Raw genomic sequence first — 20,360 nt, 5'->3', positions numbered from 1 at the left:
TTGCGATTAATTTGTTTTTTTTACTGTCACTTCGTAGTTTTTAATTTTTTTTCTATTTTTTTTTAATTTTTAAATTAAAAAAATTCTACTTGTCAAGTTAGCATTGTGGCAGTATCACTGCCATGTGTCAAAACAGTATCATCGTCATATGTCAAGTTAGTATCATTGTCATGTATTTATGTCTCGTATCTTATATTCAATTTAGTCTTAGTTTCGTTAATTTTGTTTAATTTAGTTTGAATTTTTATTAATATTTATATAAATGTTATACTAAAATTTTTATTAAAATTTAAATTTATATTGAATATTTCTTTCTATATCTACCTGACCCAATAGATGCGGGGCCCAATAAGGCCTAATGAGTCTTATGATTCTCAAATCCACCTATTAGAGAATATATCCATGTATTAACAACAATCACGATAATCTTGACACATTATTATTATTATTATTATTATTATTATACTTATTTGAGGTAGCGGTTATGTTGTTAATATTATCGTATGGGTCCAAGGTCCAGAGAGGCTTTATAAATACACATAGTATCTCCATGAAACACTCACTCTGAAATCTATCATTCACAATCATTTTCTCTAAACAGATTAATCAAAATCCTCAATGAACCCCATTGTCACCTCCAATATTTCCCTAATCAATTTGGTGGGACAACAAATAGGTTCTCACTTTTAGTTAGAGAAAATTCTTCTTGTCTTCTCAGACTTCAGTTTGAATGTCTGAAAACCAAGTGCATCGTATATATAGTAAGATAGACAGACCCCTTAGAAAAACTACCTTTCTTCGAAGCTCAACATGTCCACTTCTCATATTCCTGTAGACAAAGAATCTTTACTCTCTTATTGGCTTGAGCATCGGAGAGACTTTTACAGGTGGATCTTCCCCTTTGTCCCAACACTCGGGAATATTCAACCCAACCAGGATCAATCGGCCATCGAGATCTTGCAACTTTACAAAGGTCCACACTCCAAGTTCTAATAAGAGCACTTTAATTATTTTTAAACCAACCATAATTATATTATTGGAAAGAAATTGTTATATTTATGTTTGATGTTGGCGGCATGTAAAAAATATGTTTAGAGTTGGTTTAAAAATAATAAATAATTTTCCTTCCAATTTCAAAAATAATGATAATTTTCCTTCCAAGTTGAAAAATAATGAAGAAATTTCCTTCTAGTTTTAAACTAACTCTAACCCTATTTGGCTACTTGTAGCAAAAATCAAACATAAATCTAATAATTTCCTTTCAAAATTATAGTTAGGTTTGGTATAAAAATAATGAAAGAAATATTTAATATCCATGTGAATTTTAATAAAATAATGTATAACATTTATATAAAAATTAAATTTGGTCAATTTGGAGAGACGCAAAAGTTTGAACTGAATTAAACAAAATTAGAATTAAATTGAATAAAATTAACGAAAACTGAGACTAAATTGAATATAAGACATAAGACACGAACATATGTCAATGATAATGATTTGACATATGATATCGAATAATTTTTTTTTTAAATTAAAGAAAATTATTATTTTTAAATCACGAAGCGACATGTGATCATTATTTTCCGTTAATGATTTAAATTATCTTTAAAAAAGATTAGATTAACCATATTTTATAAAAATTAGTACTTTTTTTAACATTTAAAAAAATAGAACTAAATTGAATAAAATTTAAAAATGGTGAAATGTACAAAGACACCTATAAGTGAATTGCAAGAACACTGAAGAAAAAAAACTAACAAACACAACGTGTCGATTGAAGAGTAGCATAGTGATCGGTGACTAATGGTTTTCTCAATTATGGAAGTTGTTTATGAGTTGGACTCTTGCGTTGAAAACCTAAATGTCAACCTTATGAACCATACAATCATTCCAAGTCTAAATGGGAGACCATGGAGAATGCCTTTTCAGAAGTCAACATGAGAGTCAGAAGTGCGTCTTTATTGAAATAATATGCACTTTAAAGTTATTGTCTTTGAATATAAAAGAGAGTAATTCAATAAACTGTAAATAGAAAAATTAATTATTATTGATTGAATACTTAAGAGATAGTCATCTTATTTGATAAGAGAAAAAAAAAAGGGTTGAATCCAACAAGTAAATAAGATCAACAGAAAGATTTAAAATCTTCAAGCTATTATCTAAGGTTTTCTGGGACAACGATAAGTTATAAGAAAAGTTTAACATACTATTGAAAGGGTTGATATCTTACTAACACGAGATCAATTGTGAGCTAATACATAGATGTGAAATTTTGACAAAATGTATTCTAATGTATCTCTGCTATGTTATAGGTGGAATCAATTTTTAGAGTGTATATGATGAACACAAATGCGTAACAGAAAATATTTAGGACAATGATTATCATAGTGAAATAATTAAACCAAATGCTTTTAGGACGATTTTCATTTGTTAGAGAGAAAGTTTTTGATTTTTAAACTTGGATCGAGTTTATTGTTATAAAAGATATGTCAGAAGATTCACTCATTAAAAGTTTAGCTATTAAAATTTTTTAAAATTCATATGGAGTTAAGTCTTTTATGTATTAGCTTATAATTTATATTTTTATGATTTTTATGATACGTAAATTTAATAATGATGTCATTTTCTATTATATATTTTAGTATATAAAAATGTATGAATTATTTTTGGATCACATATTTATTATGTTTTGATTTTATTTTATTTATTATTTATTATTTATTATTTATGAAATCCAAACATATGATAAGTATTGAATATTATTTTTGCAATTCATATTTATATTTCCTAATTAGTATTTATGCATGTGGTAATTGATATACTTTATTTATTTATTAATGTCATTCAAGTATAAAAATATTATATTTATAAAATTTATAATATAAAATTATTATTCTCTATTTTGTTATTATTATAATTAATTAATAAATTGAATTATTTGATAGTTTTAATTATATTACACATGGTTATTAATTTTATGGATAATACATTATTTTGGTTTGTGATGAACTGTTCGTGATATGTTGAATTATTTAACCTGTGATAGATTTATGGATTTAAATATTCAATTACTTCCTTCTAGTATCTACTGTAAAAATATAAAATTTATAATCCATTAATCATATATGAGACTATATAAAAAACACATTTGTGAAATTTTAATATATATTCTAAAATAACCTACCACAAAAAGAAAAATATCGTCTCACATACATACTTCCAGACGATGGATCTTTAGTAAATTATACTTTGTATCTTAACTTTATTTTATTTCCTATCAGATAAAACTTCATCAACGCTAAATATAATCTAACTAAAAATAATTTTATAGTAATAATTGAATATTGTTTATAATTTCTTGTAGTATACGGGAACGGTGCACACGATAACCCAGCTGTAGGGCATAAGATAACCAGGTGTTCCCATTCAATTGGTCAGACATTTAATTAAAAATAAAAAAAAAAGAAGAAGTTGTGACTAACAGATAATATGGCGTAAATCATGCAAAGCTTTTTACAATAAGTGTCTATGTGCTTTCTTAAATTAATTATTGAAATTCAAAGTTCAAATACACCAATCAAATGTGAAAGTACGACAAAATTTTAAATACAGTGTACCAGCTGTTACAAAATTGTTAGGTTTTAATCACTGCTTTCACGTTCAAACTGTGGATACTTCCACATTGTTCCTGATATGAATATATAATTAAAATATGTAAGAGTTTTGTCCATCATACAAAGCCGAATAAAGGGTAACATATAAAAGGGTTTAAAGTGTATAATGATTTTATACTATAGGATTCCCATTTATTTATTTACTCAAGGTCTTCAAATAAAGTATATAATATTTTCAAGAAATATCTTACATTTAGATGTTTAATCATTTATACGAGAAATTCTGCTTAAGATCTTATAGTATTAATTACATAAACTATGATATAAATGTAAATCTCAGTTTCCAAATTGGTGCTGTAATATTAACATTCAATTAAAATATACTTTTTTTTAAATGATATTAAAATCTTTTTTAATCAAGTTCATTAAGTCTCGTGTTATCCGTTGTTGAAGTTTTTTAGTTTCATGTTTAGTTGTTTGATATATTAAAATATATGGTTAAATATGTTTTTTCTCTTCAATTTTCGGTAAAAATTGGAATCAGTCTCTCTTTAAAATTTTGGTCTAATTTAGTCTCTTAATTTTAGAACTATGTAGACTTAGTCCTTGAACCAAATTTTTAAGTTTATTTAACGTTTTAAACACATTTCATGATAACATTTAAATTGTTTACATCATTTGACATATTTTGTATTGAATATTAGCTACAAAACTATTATGAAACGTTAAATAAAATTAATAAAATTTGGTTAAAAAGACTAATCCACACAATTTTAAAATTAGAAGATTAAATTTAATCAAAGTTTCGAAAATGACCAATTTTAATTTTCATTGAAAGTTATAAGATAAAAATATATTTAACCCTAATATATATATATATATATATATATATATATATATAATATATATATATATATATATAATATATATATATATATATATATATATATATATATATATTATATATATATATATATATATATATATATATATATATATATTATCGAGAAATATTGTTTGTTAATTTTCGTTAGAGAAAGATAATTAAGCTCATACTCTCTTTTATCTTTCCTCTTACATCTATTAAATAAATTTTATTTCCTTAAATTAGTCGTAGAGAGAACCTAAAACATTTCTATTCCTCTCCTTCTATTTTTTTAATACATTTATACAAGATGCTCAATCTTTAAAATGAAAAGTATATTAAAAATATAACTTTAATCAGAATATTGGTATTTTTCAAAAGATTTGTTAAGGAGAGATTACATAAATTTAAATTAATAAAAAATTGACTAACTTAATGTTTAATATTATTATTTTTTTAACTTGAATCGACATTTGAAGTATTTGGAAGTAAATGCAATGTTGAATTTATAAGATTAAGTTAGAAGTTATAGAATGGTGAGAAAAGTGGATGGAATGAGACGGCATGTGTTGATGACAAAGAGCCACGTTCGGTATTATTATTTAAAACGAAAAGGTTTGTCGTTTGTGAGATTGGGGTGGGCATAGATGTCACAATTGTTTAAAATATAAAACACACGAATCTTTCCTAGATTTGAGACCACTCTTGATGAAAGAGACCTAGTACATGAAAGCCATGAAGGACAAAAATGCCTTCACCAATATAATACACAAACTCTTATTCTTCTCTTCTATAAATATTTTATCCATTTCCCAAACCACCACTTCTTTCTTTCATTCACCCACTGAAAAATAATCATTGAACTACTAAATTTTAATAACTTTCTCTTATAATCTTATGTGTTATTTTTTAAATATTTTTTTAATTTTCCTTTTTTTCATTCTTAATATTCGAAAACCAATTAAAAAATGACATCTCATATTATAAAAGAAAGTTGTCAAAATTTAATAGTCAAAATAATATTATCATTCGATTCATGCATTTCTTTATCTACCCACTTTCTTATTGGTTCTTGCATTGCCTTTCTAATTCTTTATATGTAGGAATCTTGTATTCTTCTATCCCGTGATCAGGAATAACCAACACTGTTAAAACATTTTCTTTATACTCAATTCTTTACTTATTCATATTCGGCTCATCATTAAAAACAACACATTTTCAGTCATATTTGACAGCTATAGTAGTTTTAAGATTAATTTTACAAACGTTGTCAACTTTTTTGCAATTTTTAATGTCGGCTCTTGTAAGTATCATTCAGTGTATAAACTAATGAATGTCACCGTCCTCTTTTTTCTAATTCTTTTTACACTGATTTTGTTTGTTTTTATTGATACCTGAAACATGTAATCGGATCATATATAATAATCACATTTATTAATTCATTCGTAGATCTTATTCACCTACCATGAAATATAAACTAATTATATAAGATTATTTTATATTAATATACAATTATTTAATTCAAATTAATCGTATTAACTTAGATAAAGATAAATATAAAAAATAAATAAAATTAGTAATAACTAAGTCTATTAACCTTATTTATTTTTAATACTTATTTCAATGGACTAAGTTGACAACAACTTAAACTAACACAAATATCTTCATTAATCAAAAAAAATTAAACATAGTTAATGTCAACTTATAATTAAGTAGGACAAATAAATTTATTTATTGAAAAGTTAATACCAGATTAACACAGGCTAAATTGACTCCACTAATACAAAAATCATTTTCAAAATTGCTTTACAAACGAAGCTTTTATAGTAACATGGTAGTATTTTTGGAATTTTAGAATGATTTAGGCTTCAGATCTAAGATAACCAAAGTCATAGTCTTGACGTTGGAGTATTCGAAGCCATATAAAATAATGTTAATTTTTCACATTATATGGGTTGTATTTTATTAACAAAATCAACTCTTCTATAGCTTTTAACATTTTTAATCTTCAATTTTGTCATACTTTTGTTGAGAAATACATTTTGGGTTAGACTAATCTAATTATATCACTAATTTCCATTTTTTGTGTCTAATTTTATGACAAGAAGCTTTGTTCCAAAACCCAAACAAGTTAACAATCCTAAGTAGCACTAGTGCAGTAAGGGCTTTTGGCCTCGGTTGTTTTTGATATTCTGTCCCGGTTCCATAACCGAGGCATATTGGAGTGAGGCAAAAAAGGGTGGTTTTTTGCCTCGGGTGTCAACCGAAGCCATAGGGGGTACTTTTCTGCTTCGGTTCTCTGAGGACCCGAAGCCATAGGGGTACTTCGCTCACACCACAATTAGCACTGCTGCGCTCGTCCTCGCCACCGAGATCGTCGGCAAACGCTGTCACAGCCAGACCTTCACCAGCACTGAACGAGCAACCCACCGCGACGCTCAGACCCATGCTACCACTGCACGGTCTGAATGCGACAACGACAAACCACCATGAACCAGTAGAGCCAAGAGATCTAGAGATCCAGCACCTCCACCGCCGTTCGAAGCAGAACTTCAAGCCACTATTGCGGGCAACCCTACCACTGTGCCGCCATCACCACCGCAGACAAAGGAAGAGAGTGACCACCAAATCACGCCTTTGTCGTGAGCCGCGAGCATGCCTCCTTCGCCAATGACGAACCAAACACCACCGCACGAGAAAATGAAGACGAGAATGCCTCCACCGCGCACAAAGTGTTCGCTCAGGGACGAAGGTGAACAGTGCGAAGTCGCGAATTTGGGAACCTAAATAGGGCATATGGCCTCGGTTCAATTAATAACCGAGGCCTAAAGTCCCTTTATGGCCTCAGTCAATAAAGACCTGAAGCCAAATGTGACGGCGTTGGTGACATTTTTGAAATTAGGGTTACTAGCTAACTTATAGGCCTCGGTTATTTTTTAACCGAGGCTAAAAACCTCTTCATATTGCCTCGGTCCAGAAACACCCGAAGCCAAAAGTGTTGACGCTGATGGCATTTTTGAAATTTTGGTTACTGGGCTGCCTTATAGGCTTCGGTTCTTTTGCAATCGAGGCCTAAAACCTCTTACTACACCGGTTTTGCACACACCCGAGGTAATATAGTTGGACGAAATTGCAAAAATGCCACCGTCTCCTTATAGGCTTCGGTTCCGCTATAACCGAGGCCTATAAGGCGAAGTAAAATGTCAAATCTGCACTAGTGTAGCAAGAAGAAGATAGAAAATATGCAATGATGGAGGAGACAGAGGTTGCCAAGCGACACACAAAGGTCGTCGGGCGCCACAAGCACTTTTAATTATACAAAAAGCCAATGACGGATGGCCAACACTAGCACCAGGTAGCGTCGAGCAACCAACATTAGCATAGGGCGCCAACCTCAATTGAAGGGCACATTGGGCGCCATATGAATAGACCCATTTTTTCTCTTCTTTAGATGCTCATGCCCGACGATGGACAGTTCACGCCGGGCACCACTTTTTCTAACGTGGCAAGATAGCCTTATATCTTCTTGTTTTCTTGAGGGAAAGTTATCTTGGAACGTTTGGAATGCGAAAAAATTCTTTGGAGAGCTTGGAGGTCTACTAGAGCTTGTGGGATCAATCTCTTCTTCCTCCTTGTATCTTCATCTTCTTCCACTTTCATTTTGTAAGTATGTGTTTTCCATGATAATGAAGAGCTAAACTCATTTTGTTAGGAATAGATGTATGCACTGAACTCTCTTGTATTGTTGAATGTTTTGAATATATATATATATATATATATATATATATATATATATATATATATATATATATATATATATATATATATATATGCTTCTTCCATTAAATGCTAGTATCTTTATTTCTCTACTTAATGCTTGCTTTGATTTGGTCATTCATTGCATGATACTTGGTTCATTAGGTATTGGAAAATATCTTTTAAAACTTAGACTTGAAACAAGATACCTAATGAAACTTGTATCTAGAAATGAAGCTTGACCCATTAGTTGTCTTAAACCTTAGTTCATAAAGCGGGTTCACTTATTTGGGATTCAAGGGATTGACTCTTAATAAGAAAACCTATGATCATTCAACTAAGGGATTAGAGTTTGAGTAAATTTGTGGGTTGACATTAGTATACTAATGGAGAAGAGTTTGAGTGTTTTAAATGCATGAGAGTGAAGTCAGTAAAATCTAACCCCAACAATATCAATCCATTTCATTTCTAGTCTTTTTCATTCTCTTAGTGTTTCAAATTTCAAACGTTCACCTTTTATCGTTAATGTTAATTTTATTTTCTAGCACAAAAGCTCAAGTTATGGAATTATTCCTTAGTCTTAATTAGTTATTAATTGCACGACTATTTGGTATTACACGAGTCTTTTAGGAAACGATATTCCGGTCTGACCAGTTATTACTTGTGTGATTTGGTATGCTTGCTAGGTGATAACAATATACTCAAATGTTAGGGTTGTGGCTTCGATTGTCTTAGAATTGAAGCCTAAAGTCCTCCCAAAATTTTAAAAATTCCATTATATTTTTGAATTTTTTTATCTTTATGTTAGAGAATAAGTTGTGGTTTTATAAAGAATCAAAGTTTATTCCTTTGCTAGAATTATTTTTTTAGAAATTTTACATCTCTACCAAAGGCATTTGCTTCATTGAACCGCTGTGAACTCCTTTGTTTTCCTCTGCTAATGTGAACGCCACTGTCATTCCTAGCCCTTTCTCCTTTGCCACTACGAATGCAAAAGCCACTCCATTCTCTTTCCCTCACGTTCTCTTCCCTTCCTTTGCCATTGCTCTATATCTTCCCTCGTTCTCTCATCCTTGAATATTTATTTTCTTTTTTTTTCCTATCGTTTAAGGCTTGTTTCCTAACGCACACATTTTGTGTCTAGGTTCTTCACACGAGATGCATTGCTCCACTTCGTCATTGCCTAACTTGGTCAACACCAACGTCTTATCCTACCATTGCTCTACAATTGCGTAATGCGAATTTGCCACCACTACACTCCCTTCCCTTCCCTTGCCGCACGTATATTGTTCTCATCTCTTCGCTGTGCATTTAAAGAATCACAATATTTCAAATTATTAAATAATTTGCCTCCATTTATATATTTAAATAATTTCAAATTATTTTGTTTTATTTCACATATAAGCTTTGGTTCCAAAAAGAGAAGTCTATCTATGAAGAATATGCTTCAGTTCAAAATTGAAATCTACAGTCACTTTTTTTTTACTTGATTTGGATATGTTTCGGTTAGAGAAACAAAGTAAAAATTCGAAAATAACTCATGTCAAATCTCTTCCTGCACTATTGCTCTATTCTTGTAATGAATATTGACTTAATCAACATATACCTTTTATATAATATAAAATATATTTAAAAATTATTTTGTATTTTTGTATTTTTAAAACTTAACTTGTTAGGTTGATTAGGTCACCAAGATGAACCAACCATCTTGATACCATTTATTTTTTTTTAAAAGATTTATAAATAGAAATAAGTAAATATAATATGAATCCAAACCACGTAAAAAATTGATATCAATTTTAACATTTTTTTCAGTTTTATATAGTATTCAACCTTTTTGATATTCATTAAATATAAAACTTAAACTCACGGAATATGTTAAGCTTATTTGTACACGTGCTCACGGAGCATGTAGTATCACACTTGAATTTGTGATCCTCAACCTCTGGAGCAATATCCCATATTATTTTTCCATTATTTTACAGACTAAATTTCAAATTGTGATACATGAAAATGGGAATAGTCGTGCCACATATATATATTCGATTCAATCTTCAGACTGATCCACAAGAGTTACAAGACCTTGGAGAAAAAAAAAAGGAAACCTTCATTACATTTACTTTTAGCTAGTGACAGAATAGGGGAAAAAGTGATGTGGGGAAGAAAAGGACTCATCAACAAACTTTAAAATTTCAACTCAATAAAAACACCTAACTGGAGTTGAATGATTCTGAAGTCATTTACAAGAAAAGAACTTTGATCCTCCCAAAAACAAATTTACACAAATGTTATTTCACACTGGGGGAAAAATAAAATTGCAAAAATCTTAACTATACTAATCTACTACTACTCATCCTCATCGATGCAAAGACTATATATAGATATAAGCCAAGCCAATGATGTTCAGAGTCGTGGTTTGGATCTTGAAATTGTGGACAAATTGAACCACCGATCTAGTCAAGTTGTGGTTGCTGAGAGTTCAAAAATCTTGAAGTTGCAGCTAAAATTGGTGTGGTGGTAAACTTTGGTTTAGAGCTTGAGGGATAAATCAAGGTGCTTCATTTCTTCTTGATTATTACTCTTGAAACGAGTTTCAGCACTGGCCACACATCCACCGATTTCCTTATTGGCTGAAGAATTGATGAGGGTGTTAGCCATTTCAAACCTACCAACACTTGTCTGTGATGCTGAAAATGCTGATTTTGTTCTGTGAAAATCAGGCACCGGTAGTTTTGCTATTCCAGGTTGTTGGTCAATGATGGGTCTGGACCAACCATGGTGGTGTGAGTAAGAGTTTCCAAATCCACTCACATGATGATGGTGATGATGATGAGAGGGCTTTTGGATCATGGAGTGTGCTTGAATTCCAAGAGGTCCTCCTCTAGTGTTGGAAGCACCATAAAGGGGTAGGGAGGCCATGCTTGCATAGTGGTTGTTATTATGCAGTAAGGGAAGGCCAAAGGCCATTATCTGTGATCCAAACCTGTGCCCTCTCTTTGCTATTGACCTCTCTCTCTTGTGTGCATTTTGGTGCCCACCAAGTGCTTGTGAACTGTAAAACTTTCTGTGGCAGTAGTTGCAGGAGAAGACTCTTGGCTCGGCAGCATCAGAAGCAAGAGGGGCTTCTGCAGAGGAATTGGCATCAATGGATGATGACCCCACATCCAAACAGGTTATGAGGTTCAGTTCTAGTCCTTCTGCACTGCAAGAATCATCACCTGAAACATTTAGATCCAATATAGTACCATGCTTTGACTCCTTGTTTTCTTCCTCTTCTTCCTCAACAGATACCTGTTTCTTCTCTTGTGGATGCTGCAGTGGAGTGCTTGGACTAGGAGGTGCCTCTGCACCACAAGAGGAGAAGAAGCTTGGTCTGTCACAAAAGTGTGCCTCTTTCTTGCTTCTTCCTTCCATTGCAGTTTCCAGAGTACTTTCCCACTCCCTTTGTTTGGTTGGTTAAGGAATTTTAATTTCTTGATTCTTCACACTATATGTGGATAAAAGTAGTATATATTGGAGAGAGACACTTGCTTTTTGCTTTTATTTTTTTATGTCTACACTGTCATGCACACTGCCCAATCCTATTTGGATTATAAATGTTCATACTATATATAATATAATAACACCAATATTAATTCCATCAATTATGATTTTCCTTTTTTATTTTCAATACTTGAACAAAACCAAGCACGCATCACTTAAATAAAGTAATCCCCCAAAACAGACAAATTCTTCGTTTTGATTATTGTCCAACATATGGATTTCAAATAAACATTACAACATATACAATGATGTTTCTACATCTATTTAGTATTTTTCATATCTCTTTCATCCTATTTCTCTCTGTATTTCTTATTATATCATGTTACTTGATACATCTTTCATTTTTGTTTTGTTTTGTTTTGTTCTTCTTTTTGTCTTCTTTTCATCTCTCTTTTCTTCACCTCTTGCACTCAACAAGGGGGTCCACAAACATCATTTAATTTTTCTCACCATTATAAAATGAAGTGTTTGTGTTGTTAAAAGATAAAACGAGAAAAACTAACGTTACAATTTAAACATGTTTGCTATTATTAATTAAAAATTATTTTAAGACTAACTGAAAAGAGAAAGGAAAAAATAACATTACTCTGTAGTGGTTGTAGCATCGTTTTTCAGGAGGAAAATTGATAGGGTTTCTTCTTTTTCTGACTTTGTTTGAAAGTCCTGTGTACAACCCATGTGGTTGGATGTTTAGACTCACATCCAATTGTTCTGTACTTTAATACAGTAGGCCATGGCGTTGTGTGAAGAAATTATATCTGCTTTGAAGTGAACCTCTCTCAGTGGTACATGCTCATCACAAATTATTTTTTCTTTTTATTATTTCAAAAAAATACTAAGAAATGAGTTTAAATTTAACTCATGGTCAAAAAGATACTGAACCCTAAATTTAACTCATCATTAATTTGTAAGATAATTCTTTCTTTCATAAATTAATTTTATATTTAGTCGACATGAAATTTACATTATATTTTTTATTGTAGAAAAAGTTAGTCCGATGGACGTACATATATTAATGATCTAATGATAGTTGACATAATATGTTTAACAAATTTTATTAAAATAAATTTTAATATTATATTAAAAATTGTAAAATATACATTATAATCTTATTATAAATTCATCTTATTTTTAGTTGAATATCGAGACTATCCTCAATGTTGTTGAAAAGTATGTTGAGAAAATAATGTTGTGGTAACATGGTTTGTTGGTATATTTGAAAGCAGTGATGAGTTAGCGGTTGGAATTTGGGTTAGGGCAGAATAAGAAGATGAAGAAAATGAAGGAGCGATAGGATCACGCGCAGCTCTAAAGTACCTTAATCATATGATATCAAACTCATTTATATCCTCATTCACATAGGAGACAAAACCAAACATTGTCTTCATATTCCAAAGTCACCAAACAAAACTTTCGTAAGTACTTGAAAGTCCATCAACAAAGACACTGTGTCCCCCAGTTGTTGCAGGATTGTCCCTTTGTATATGTTTTTCCCTCCTTTTGCTTCTTATATTATCCCTTTTTCTATTTCTTGCCTCATCAATGAATTAGGTTATCCCCTTTCTATTTCTAGTTACAACTGATATATATACATTGCAATAAACAGTTTATAATAATTCATGCATTCATGTTATATATAGTTTTTTCATTAATTCTTATTTAAAAATATTGTTATATATATTGTAAAGTAGACCATATGGTACATTAATAACTGTCTTAAAATTATATTAACAATAAATGTTATCAAATATTTTAGACTCATAGTACATATAAACTAATTAACCTTAGACATTGTAACTTTTGTTTCAAACAAAAAGTTAGATCCGTTGAAATATTCGGATTTTTTATGAAAATAATTTTTTTAACGTACTTTATTTATTTCTCAATCGATGAAATACAACTTCGTGACACTAATTAACGTAAAAACGTAAAAAAATTAAGTTGTGAAATTACATATTTCTTTCTAGCTTTTTTACGTAAATGGTGCAATTCGAATCTTTTATTACAAAAATGGAGAAATCTACATAAATATTGCAGATCTGAGAAAGTCATGGTAAATTAGCACAAGTTCGTAACAAAGTAGTATACGCAGAACACAACTTTTATTAATTGAAGTGAAATCGTGACAGTAAAGGCAACTTTGGTGTTGACAAACTTAAAAAAAGTATCATTTTTACTTTAATTATTTTTTTTCTTTTTGCAAATTAAAATCGTTACTAATGACACGACTTTAGCAGATAATAAGTTTATTAATCTTCCTTAATTTTGAACTTTCTATTTCTACCTGATATAAACCCTGAACTGAATTCGAATTGTGAAGAATAATTTTTAACATAACCTAGTATTTTTGTTTTTCTGCCATGGTCCCCATGAAATAAAATAATTTGAAGGTGTGCAAGAGAAATGGTATGTGATGAGTCGTATAGAGGCAGAAGAGACAAAATGGCCGACAATTAAAAGAGGAAGTTGATGTGGAGTTGCTCTAATGCCCTTGATAGTGGTATTTAGGATGAAGTTAATTATTAGAATTAATATTAATATTATAATTATGGCGGATCTAATCTCTAAGTTAAAGTATTGGATTAGGTACATAAATTTGGCTTTAGCAGAGGCATATATAAGAGTAATTATTGTTACCATATTCGCAAGTAATTTTTGGCAACTTTGGTTAAGAAAAGTGGTAACCCCACCTTAAAGGGGCAATGAGTGAGTTTGGGAAATTAAAAGAGAGTAATCCCATTGGGTAAACAACTCAATGACTTCATGTTAATATATTGTTAGTTGTCTAATCAATGCATACAACCAAATCTCTTTATGAGATCTCTCTGTCTCTTTAAACAGGTCCACATTTGAAAGCTCTTCACAAAACAAAATCACAAACTTTCAATCCATCCATAAAAATAAATAAATATCTTTAGGATCCACGTGAAAGTACCACAATCAACACATTTTCTCTTCTTCTTTATGCTTTCGATTGGATTCGATGGATTTTTAGGTAAAAAAGACATTTGACTATGTGATTTGATTTTTTTTATCTTATCGTTCTTTCCATTCATTTTTAAATTCAGATTTGATTTTCACTGTCTTTTCTTACTATGCTTTGTTATATTTAAGGACATACTTGAAATTCAGAATGATGCTAAAAGCTACATAAAGATGTATTGTATTTTTTTTTTTCTAAAGGAAGTATACATTTCTATAATTTAGTTGGACTTGTACCCTAAACCCTAATGTATAAATACAGTACATAAAGATGTATTGTATTTTTGGTTGCAAATTATTTTTAAAAATTGTGTTTTGTTTTTAAATTAAAGTATATACTTATTTTGTTTCTCTACTTATGAAGTCTAATAATGGTATGTAGAGTGGTTTTTTCACAGTAAATTATATTATAGCCTCTAGATATCATTTTTAGAAAATGAAGAGATGAAATAAAATATATCTTAATTTAAAACTAAAACACAATTTTCAAAAATAATTTGGAATAAAAAATATATTTAACTCTTTATTTTATGTTTTTTAGATTTTGTGTACGAATTGGTACACTCTTGAGTGCTTCATCAATTTATATACTCCTTATCACAGATAAAAAAAACTTGAAATTTAGAATAATTTCAATAAATATTATGATTTAAAGTATTGATAATCCCAAAAAAATAATTTATAATTGAGTTTGAAACAGAAAATAAATATAGGACACCCAGAATAAGTTGTAAATTAACTAATTTGTTTTCTTGCATTTTATTTCGTATTTTTTTTTTTCAAAGCAAGTGATATTATTTAGTAAAGTTATTTGCTAAAGTATAGATGATACTTTTAACTGAAATTATATTTATTGGGATCATTTGAAAAAGAAAACATTATTTGTAGGTATTACTTTTTCTTGCGTATTACTCATATTTTTATGATTGATTTTAAAAATTAAGTTTTTAAAACAATACTTCAATAAAAAAAATTATAATTCTATTTTTATAGTTTACATTAAATTTAAGGAGTTCATATAGGCACTCATGTTTCTACTAGAATATATTGTTTTGTAGCCAAATGGAATAAAAGATATTGAAATAAGAGGTATAATAAGTAGGTACAATATATTAGGTGTGTATGTAGTTAGTAAAATGAAATAAAGAATGATGTTTAAAAGGATGTTTTTTCTTTCTCTGGACACAAAGATGATGCTGATAATGACAAAGGGAAACATGGTTGGCTGGGCCTTGATTGTCACGTAAACGAGTCATCAATAACCCTAACATGCCTTTCACTTTGTCACTCTGAGATGCTTTTTTCCTTTCAAAAACCACTTTCTAAACCTTACTTTCTTTAATTTTGTGCATCATCTCTTACTCAGTCCCTTCACACTCATCCAAAAAGTCATTTTCCCAAACCCCAGTTTGCTTTTCTGTGCATGCAAGTTGTGTGCTACTTATCATCACATCAATGAATCAATGGATACCAATTGCTGGAGCAGTAATTTCAAGTTCAAGTTCAAGATACATACGTTTCTTTAAACAAACTTCTCCACAAATCCTTCTTAAAAGATAAAATCAATTTCTGCATAAGGAGGTTCAAAATTGCAACCCTAATTAAGGTTAGCTTGAAATATTCAATAGACAATGTTTGTTACTTTGACTCTTGTGACTACTAGAAAACATATATATGGTTGTTTGAGTTGAATTTGAATGATTGGGTGTTATCTTTGGAAGTAAACATTTGTTGATTGATCTTGGTCTAGAATGGACTTGCAAGCATCCTTTAATCCCAAATATTTTGCTGCAAAATAATGTTTTCATAAAAAAGTTGTCTGCTATGTTTGAGTATACAACAGTGAAATGCTATTGTTGATGGAAGCTGGAAAGGACAAATTTAAGGTGGTGGTTGACTATGTGGATGATGAATTTGGCTCATGTGAGTATGTGACATCCACTTGCCTTTATTTATGGGATATTATTGGTTTCTCTTTTTTCTTTTCTTTTTCCTCTCAATTTTTTTTTTTATGTTGACTAGAAAAATGAAAGAGAGTGTCAGCAAAAGAAAAAAAAAAGGTAAAAGTATGTAAAAAAATTGTTATTTTAATGGGAAAAATTTATACCAAATGCAAGTATTACAATAAGAACACTTAAATATAATTAAATATAATAGTAGAACGCTCACATTAATTTTCTTTATCAACAGATAAGAATTATAAGGATTTGAGATACTTCAATTCATTACAAGACAAATTTGAATTACTTACGAATAATTACCCATAAAAAAATTAATCTGTAAATTTTTGTTACTTATGAGATTACTCATTAATTTAATTAATAGTAATAAAATATAAAAAATAATCAAAACTAGTTACATAATAAACTTATCTAGGGGAAGAAAAGCATGGGAAAAGAAAATTCATGGATAAAACTAATTAATCCATGATAAAATAAAAATAAATTAAATTAAATTAAAAAAAATGTTAATATTCTTTTCCCTAAAATCCATCACATGCTCATGCTCTAAAATTTTTCTAAACATTTTCTCTGAACACTTCCCTCCAATCTTTCAAAATCTCCCAAATCCTCCTATGATTCTAAAGTGAAATATAATGGTGAGCTAAATTTGTGAAAAATGAGAACATTTTACCTAACTTTGTTTACAATATATTTGGATGGGTCACTTATTTAACTTTTTGAATATAAGATTGTGTTTCAATTTCGTTTGTAATTTGGATAGTGTTCTATTCATTTTGGCATGTTATCTTTTATTTTTTTTCAGTGTTCTAGATTGATTGCATTTTGGCATTATCTTCCTTTTTTTACCTTTGATTATGTTTGATTTGGATAGTATTTAAAATTAATTTTGAATTGTTTAAAGATTCAATAATATTGTGTTCAATATGCTATTTGAATATTAAAATGATTGCAGCTTTTAAGCATTGTACATTCAATGATAATACTCAATATATAGGTTTCTGAAACTGATCAGTAATTTTACCTTAGTTGTAAAAAATGATTCATAGACTGTTTGTAGTGGAAATTATCCAATGATAATGATTTGTCAACATTACCCATAAAAGTTAAGTCATGGGAAATTATTCACGGAAGATGGTCGTATGTGTTATCCACTAATTTTAAGTGGTAGGAAATTATCCACAGATGGGTCCGTATGTATTTCTCACAGATTAACATTTTTCGTGGACCAAAAATCTATCAAAATTTATCGACGCCACTATTACATATATTACATATGTATAGATTTTGAGTCGTGGGTAATCCTTGGGTAATATCGGATTACCCACAAATATTTGTCATTATCCTCAATATCAAACCCATTTCCAACAACAATAAGATGATTAACTATATGAGTGAAGCTTTTATATGCATTGTAGATGCTTTCTTTTTGAAGCATCCTACATATCTAACATTTGTGTATGAGAGTATTCATTCTTGCTGCTCTCTTAACATTTTTTGTGGCTTCATGTGTTGCAAATTTCACATCTTCTTTACAGTTTGACATACATACACTTTGTAGAACTCATCAAGAGTAAATGTCCAAGATATGATGTTCTTGACTATTACATCATACTATGCTATTCTATTTTCGTCCATAGTCCATGTAGAGAAGCCTTTTGGAATTTGTTTATTTTCTATAAGGTTTAATCACACGCAAAGTTCTCGTTTTGGTTAAGAAATATCAATTGGATCCTCAGCTTCAAAGTTGTCCCAATTGAGTTATTTATTTTGAAATTCTATATTAAATAAAGAGTAAATCGTTAACACTGTTAAAATTTTTAATGACAATGTATAGTAGACAATGTGTGGTGGACTTATTTACTGGCGTTGAATATAGTAATTGTTAAACGAAAAAAAAGAAGACGAAAGTGGTTGGGTTTCTTATTCTAGGATAAGTTAAGAATCCCTAATTTTTGACATTAGGGATTTGTGACTTCATCTTGCATGAACTGACCAGTGGAGGGCGAAGGCAAGGAAAAGATGGGTAGAAGATTAGGGCATTTCGTGCCGCGTTCATTGGTACGACATTTGGTGGGACATTTGTGGGCGTTCGTTGTTTATCGAAGCAGAATTTGTAGGAAGTGCACTTTTGCGAATGTCAGTTAGCTTTGGTTGTTGGGTTTTGCTATTATATTTGATTTTATTCCTTTAATTCTGTGATTGTTTTGTTTTCCGTATGATTTGGTTGGTGGGTAATGTTGTTTAAGTATATTTGATTTTATATTATTTTGTTGGTTGTGAGTAATTTTTGTTTGCTTTTCCATATTCGGTGTGGTGGTGGGTTCTCCTTTATCGTTTTTGTCTCCCATGTGAGTGTCTAAATATTTTAATAACTTGTGATTCCTCATTTCAATGTGTGTGTGGTATGGACCGTAATTTCTTAATTGATTTGTGGGTATATCTGTATATATAGGGTGATATGTGTGATGCCCGTTTTGAAGTTGTGATCCACCACAATGGAAGTTTTGTATGTCGTGATAATGAGAAACTAGAATTTCATGGGGAAACTACAGAGTGGTTCTGTGACCCAAACATGTGAAGTTATTTTGAGATTGTAGGTGGATTGAAAGATTTAGGACACGTCAATATTAAGGAGTTATGGTACTTTTTAGGAGCTGGCACAGTGCTAGAAGAGAGGTGTTATGCATATGGTTAACTTAGCCATGCTAAATGGTGTAGAGCACTTGTATGTGGTACATAAGATGACTAAACCAAAGATAATAGAGGCCATTTAAGGGGTTCAACCCGATTTAGAAGAGATAGAAGAGGGTACTGAGTTTGGGTGTGTTGGTGAAGGGGAGCAGTTACAAGTTGAAGCTAAACCTGGGTTAGAAGATATACAAGAGTATGTTTAGTTTGAATGTGGTGGTGAAGTTGATAAAGAGGTGGGAGCTGGTAATGGTTTGGGTGAACATCATATGAAGGATGGTGTGGGTGGAGGTGAATATGTTGTTGAAGAAGAGATGGAGGATGGTGGTGAAGGTGGAAAAGAGAATGAAGATGCTTGTGAAGAATAGGAGGAAAATGATATATATGTTGATGATGTACTTTTTGAGGAGGATACTGAATCTGAAACTTATAGTGATAATGGACTAATTGATATTAGCATTGAATGTTAAGTTCATAATGATATCGAAGATGAATGGGTTCGTGATATTGATTGTGAAGTTGATAATGTTTCACAACAGGTTGGTGGGAGTTCAAAGGAAAAACATAAACGAAAACCACAACGGTCCTCTAGGAAAAATGTGAAACATTAGAGTGATTCAGATAATGTTGAAGACAGTCTTGTTTCTGATAATGAGTGGCATTCTGATGAGTTGTTTAGTGCATCATATAGTGAGGAGTATACCTTTAATAAAGAAAGTTATGGTAGGTTTTCTATGTTTTGTATGCCAAAAAAATGTATGATTTCTAATGGGAAGTAGGAACTATTTTACTAAGAAGAAGGAGTTCACAGATGTCATGCACACTTATTCACTTCAAAATGGGAAGAATTTGAAATTTGTTAAGAATGATAAGAAGATAGTTTCAATGAAATGTGTGGGTGTAGGTGGAAAATGCACATGGTATGTTTATTATGCATACATGTCTGCC

At 30.3% G+C, this 20,360-nt stretch overlaps 1 protein-coding gene across 1 annotated transcript; it reads right to left on the bottom strand.

The window, feature by feature from the left end:
- Positions 1-10,239: 10,239 nt before the first annotated feature.
- LOC114195575 (C2H2 and C2HC zinc fingers superfamily protein) lies at positions 10,240-11,773 on the bottom strand. The gene has a single exon (XM_028086091.2). The coding sequence runs from the start codon at positions 11,647-11,649 to the stop codon at positions 10,765-10,767; it is 885 nt and encodes a 294-aa protein (XP_027941892.1). The 5' UTR covers positions 11,650-11,773; the 3' UTR covers positions 10,240-10,764.
- Between the last annotated feature and the right edge of the window lie 8,587 nt (positions 11,774-20,360).

This window comes from Vigna unguiculata, chromosome 8 (assembly GCF_037176805.1).
Source record: "Vigna unguiculata cultivar grain cowpea cultivar isolate G323 ecotype 2 chromosome 8, ASM3717680v1, whole genome shotgun sequence".
Taxonomy (NCBI): Eukaryota; Viridiplantae; Streptophyta; class Magnoliopsida; order Fabales; family Fabaceae; genus Vigna; species Vigna unguiculata.
Note: the sequence above shows the minus strand (reverse complement) of the source record. Positions and strands in the feature narration are given on the sequence as shown.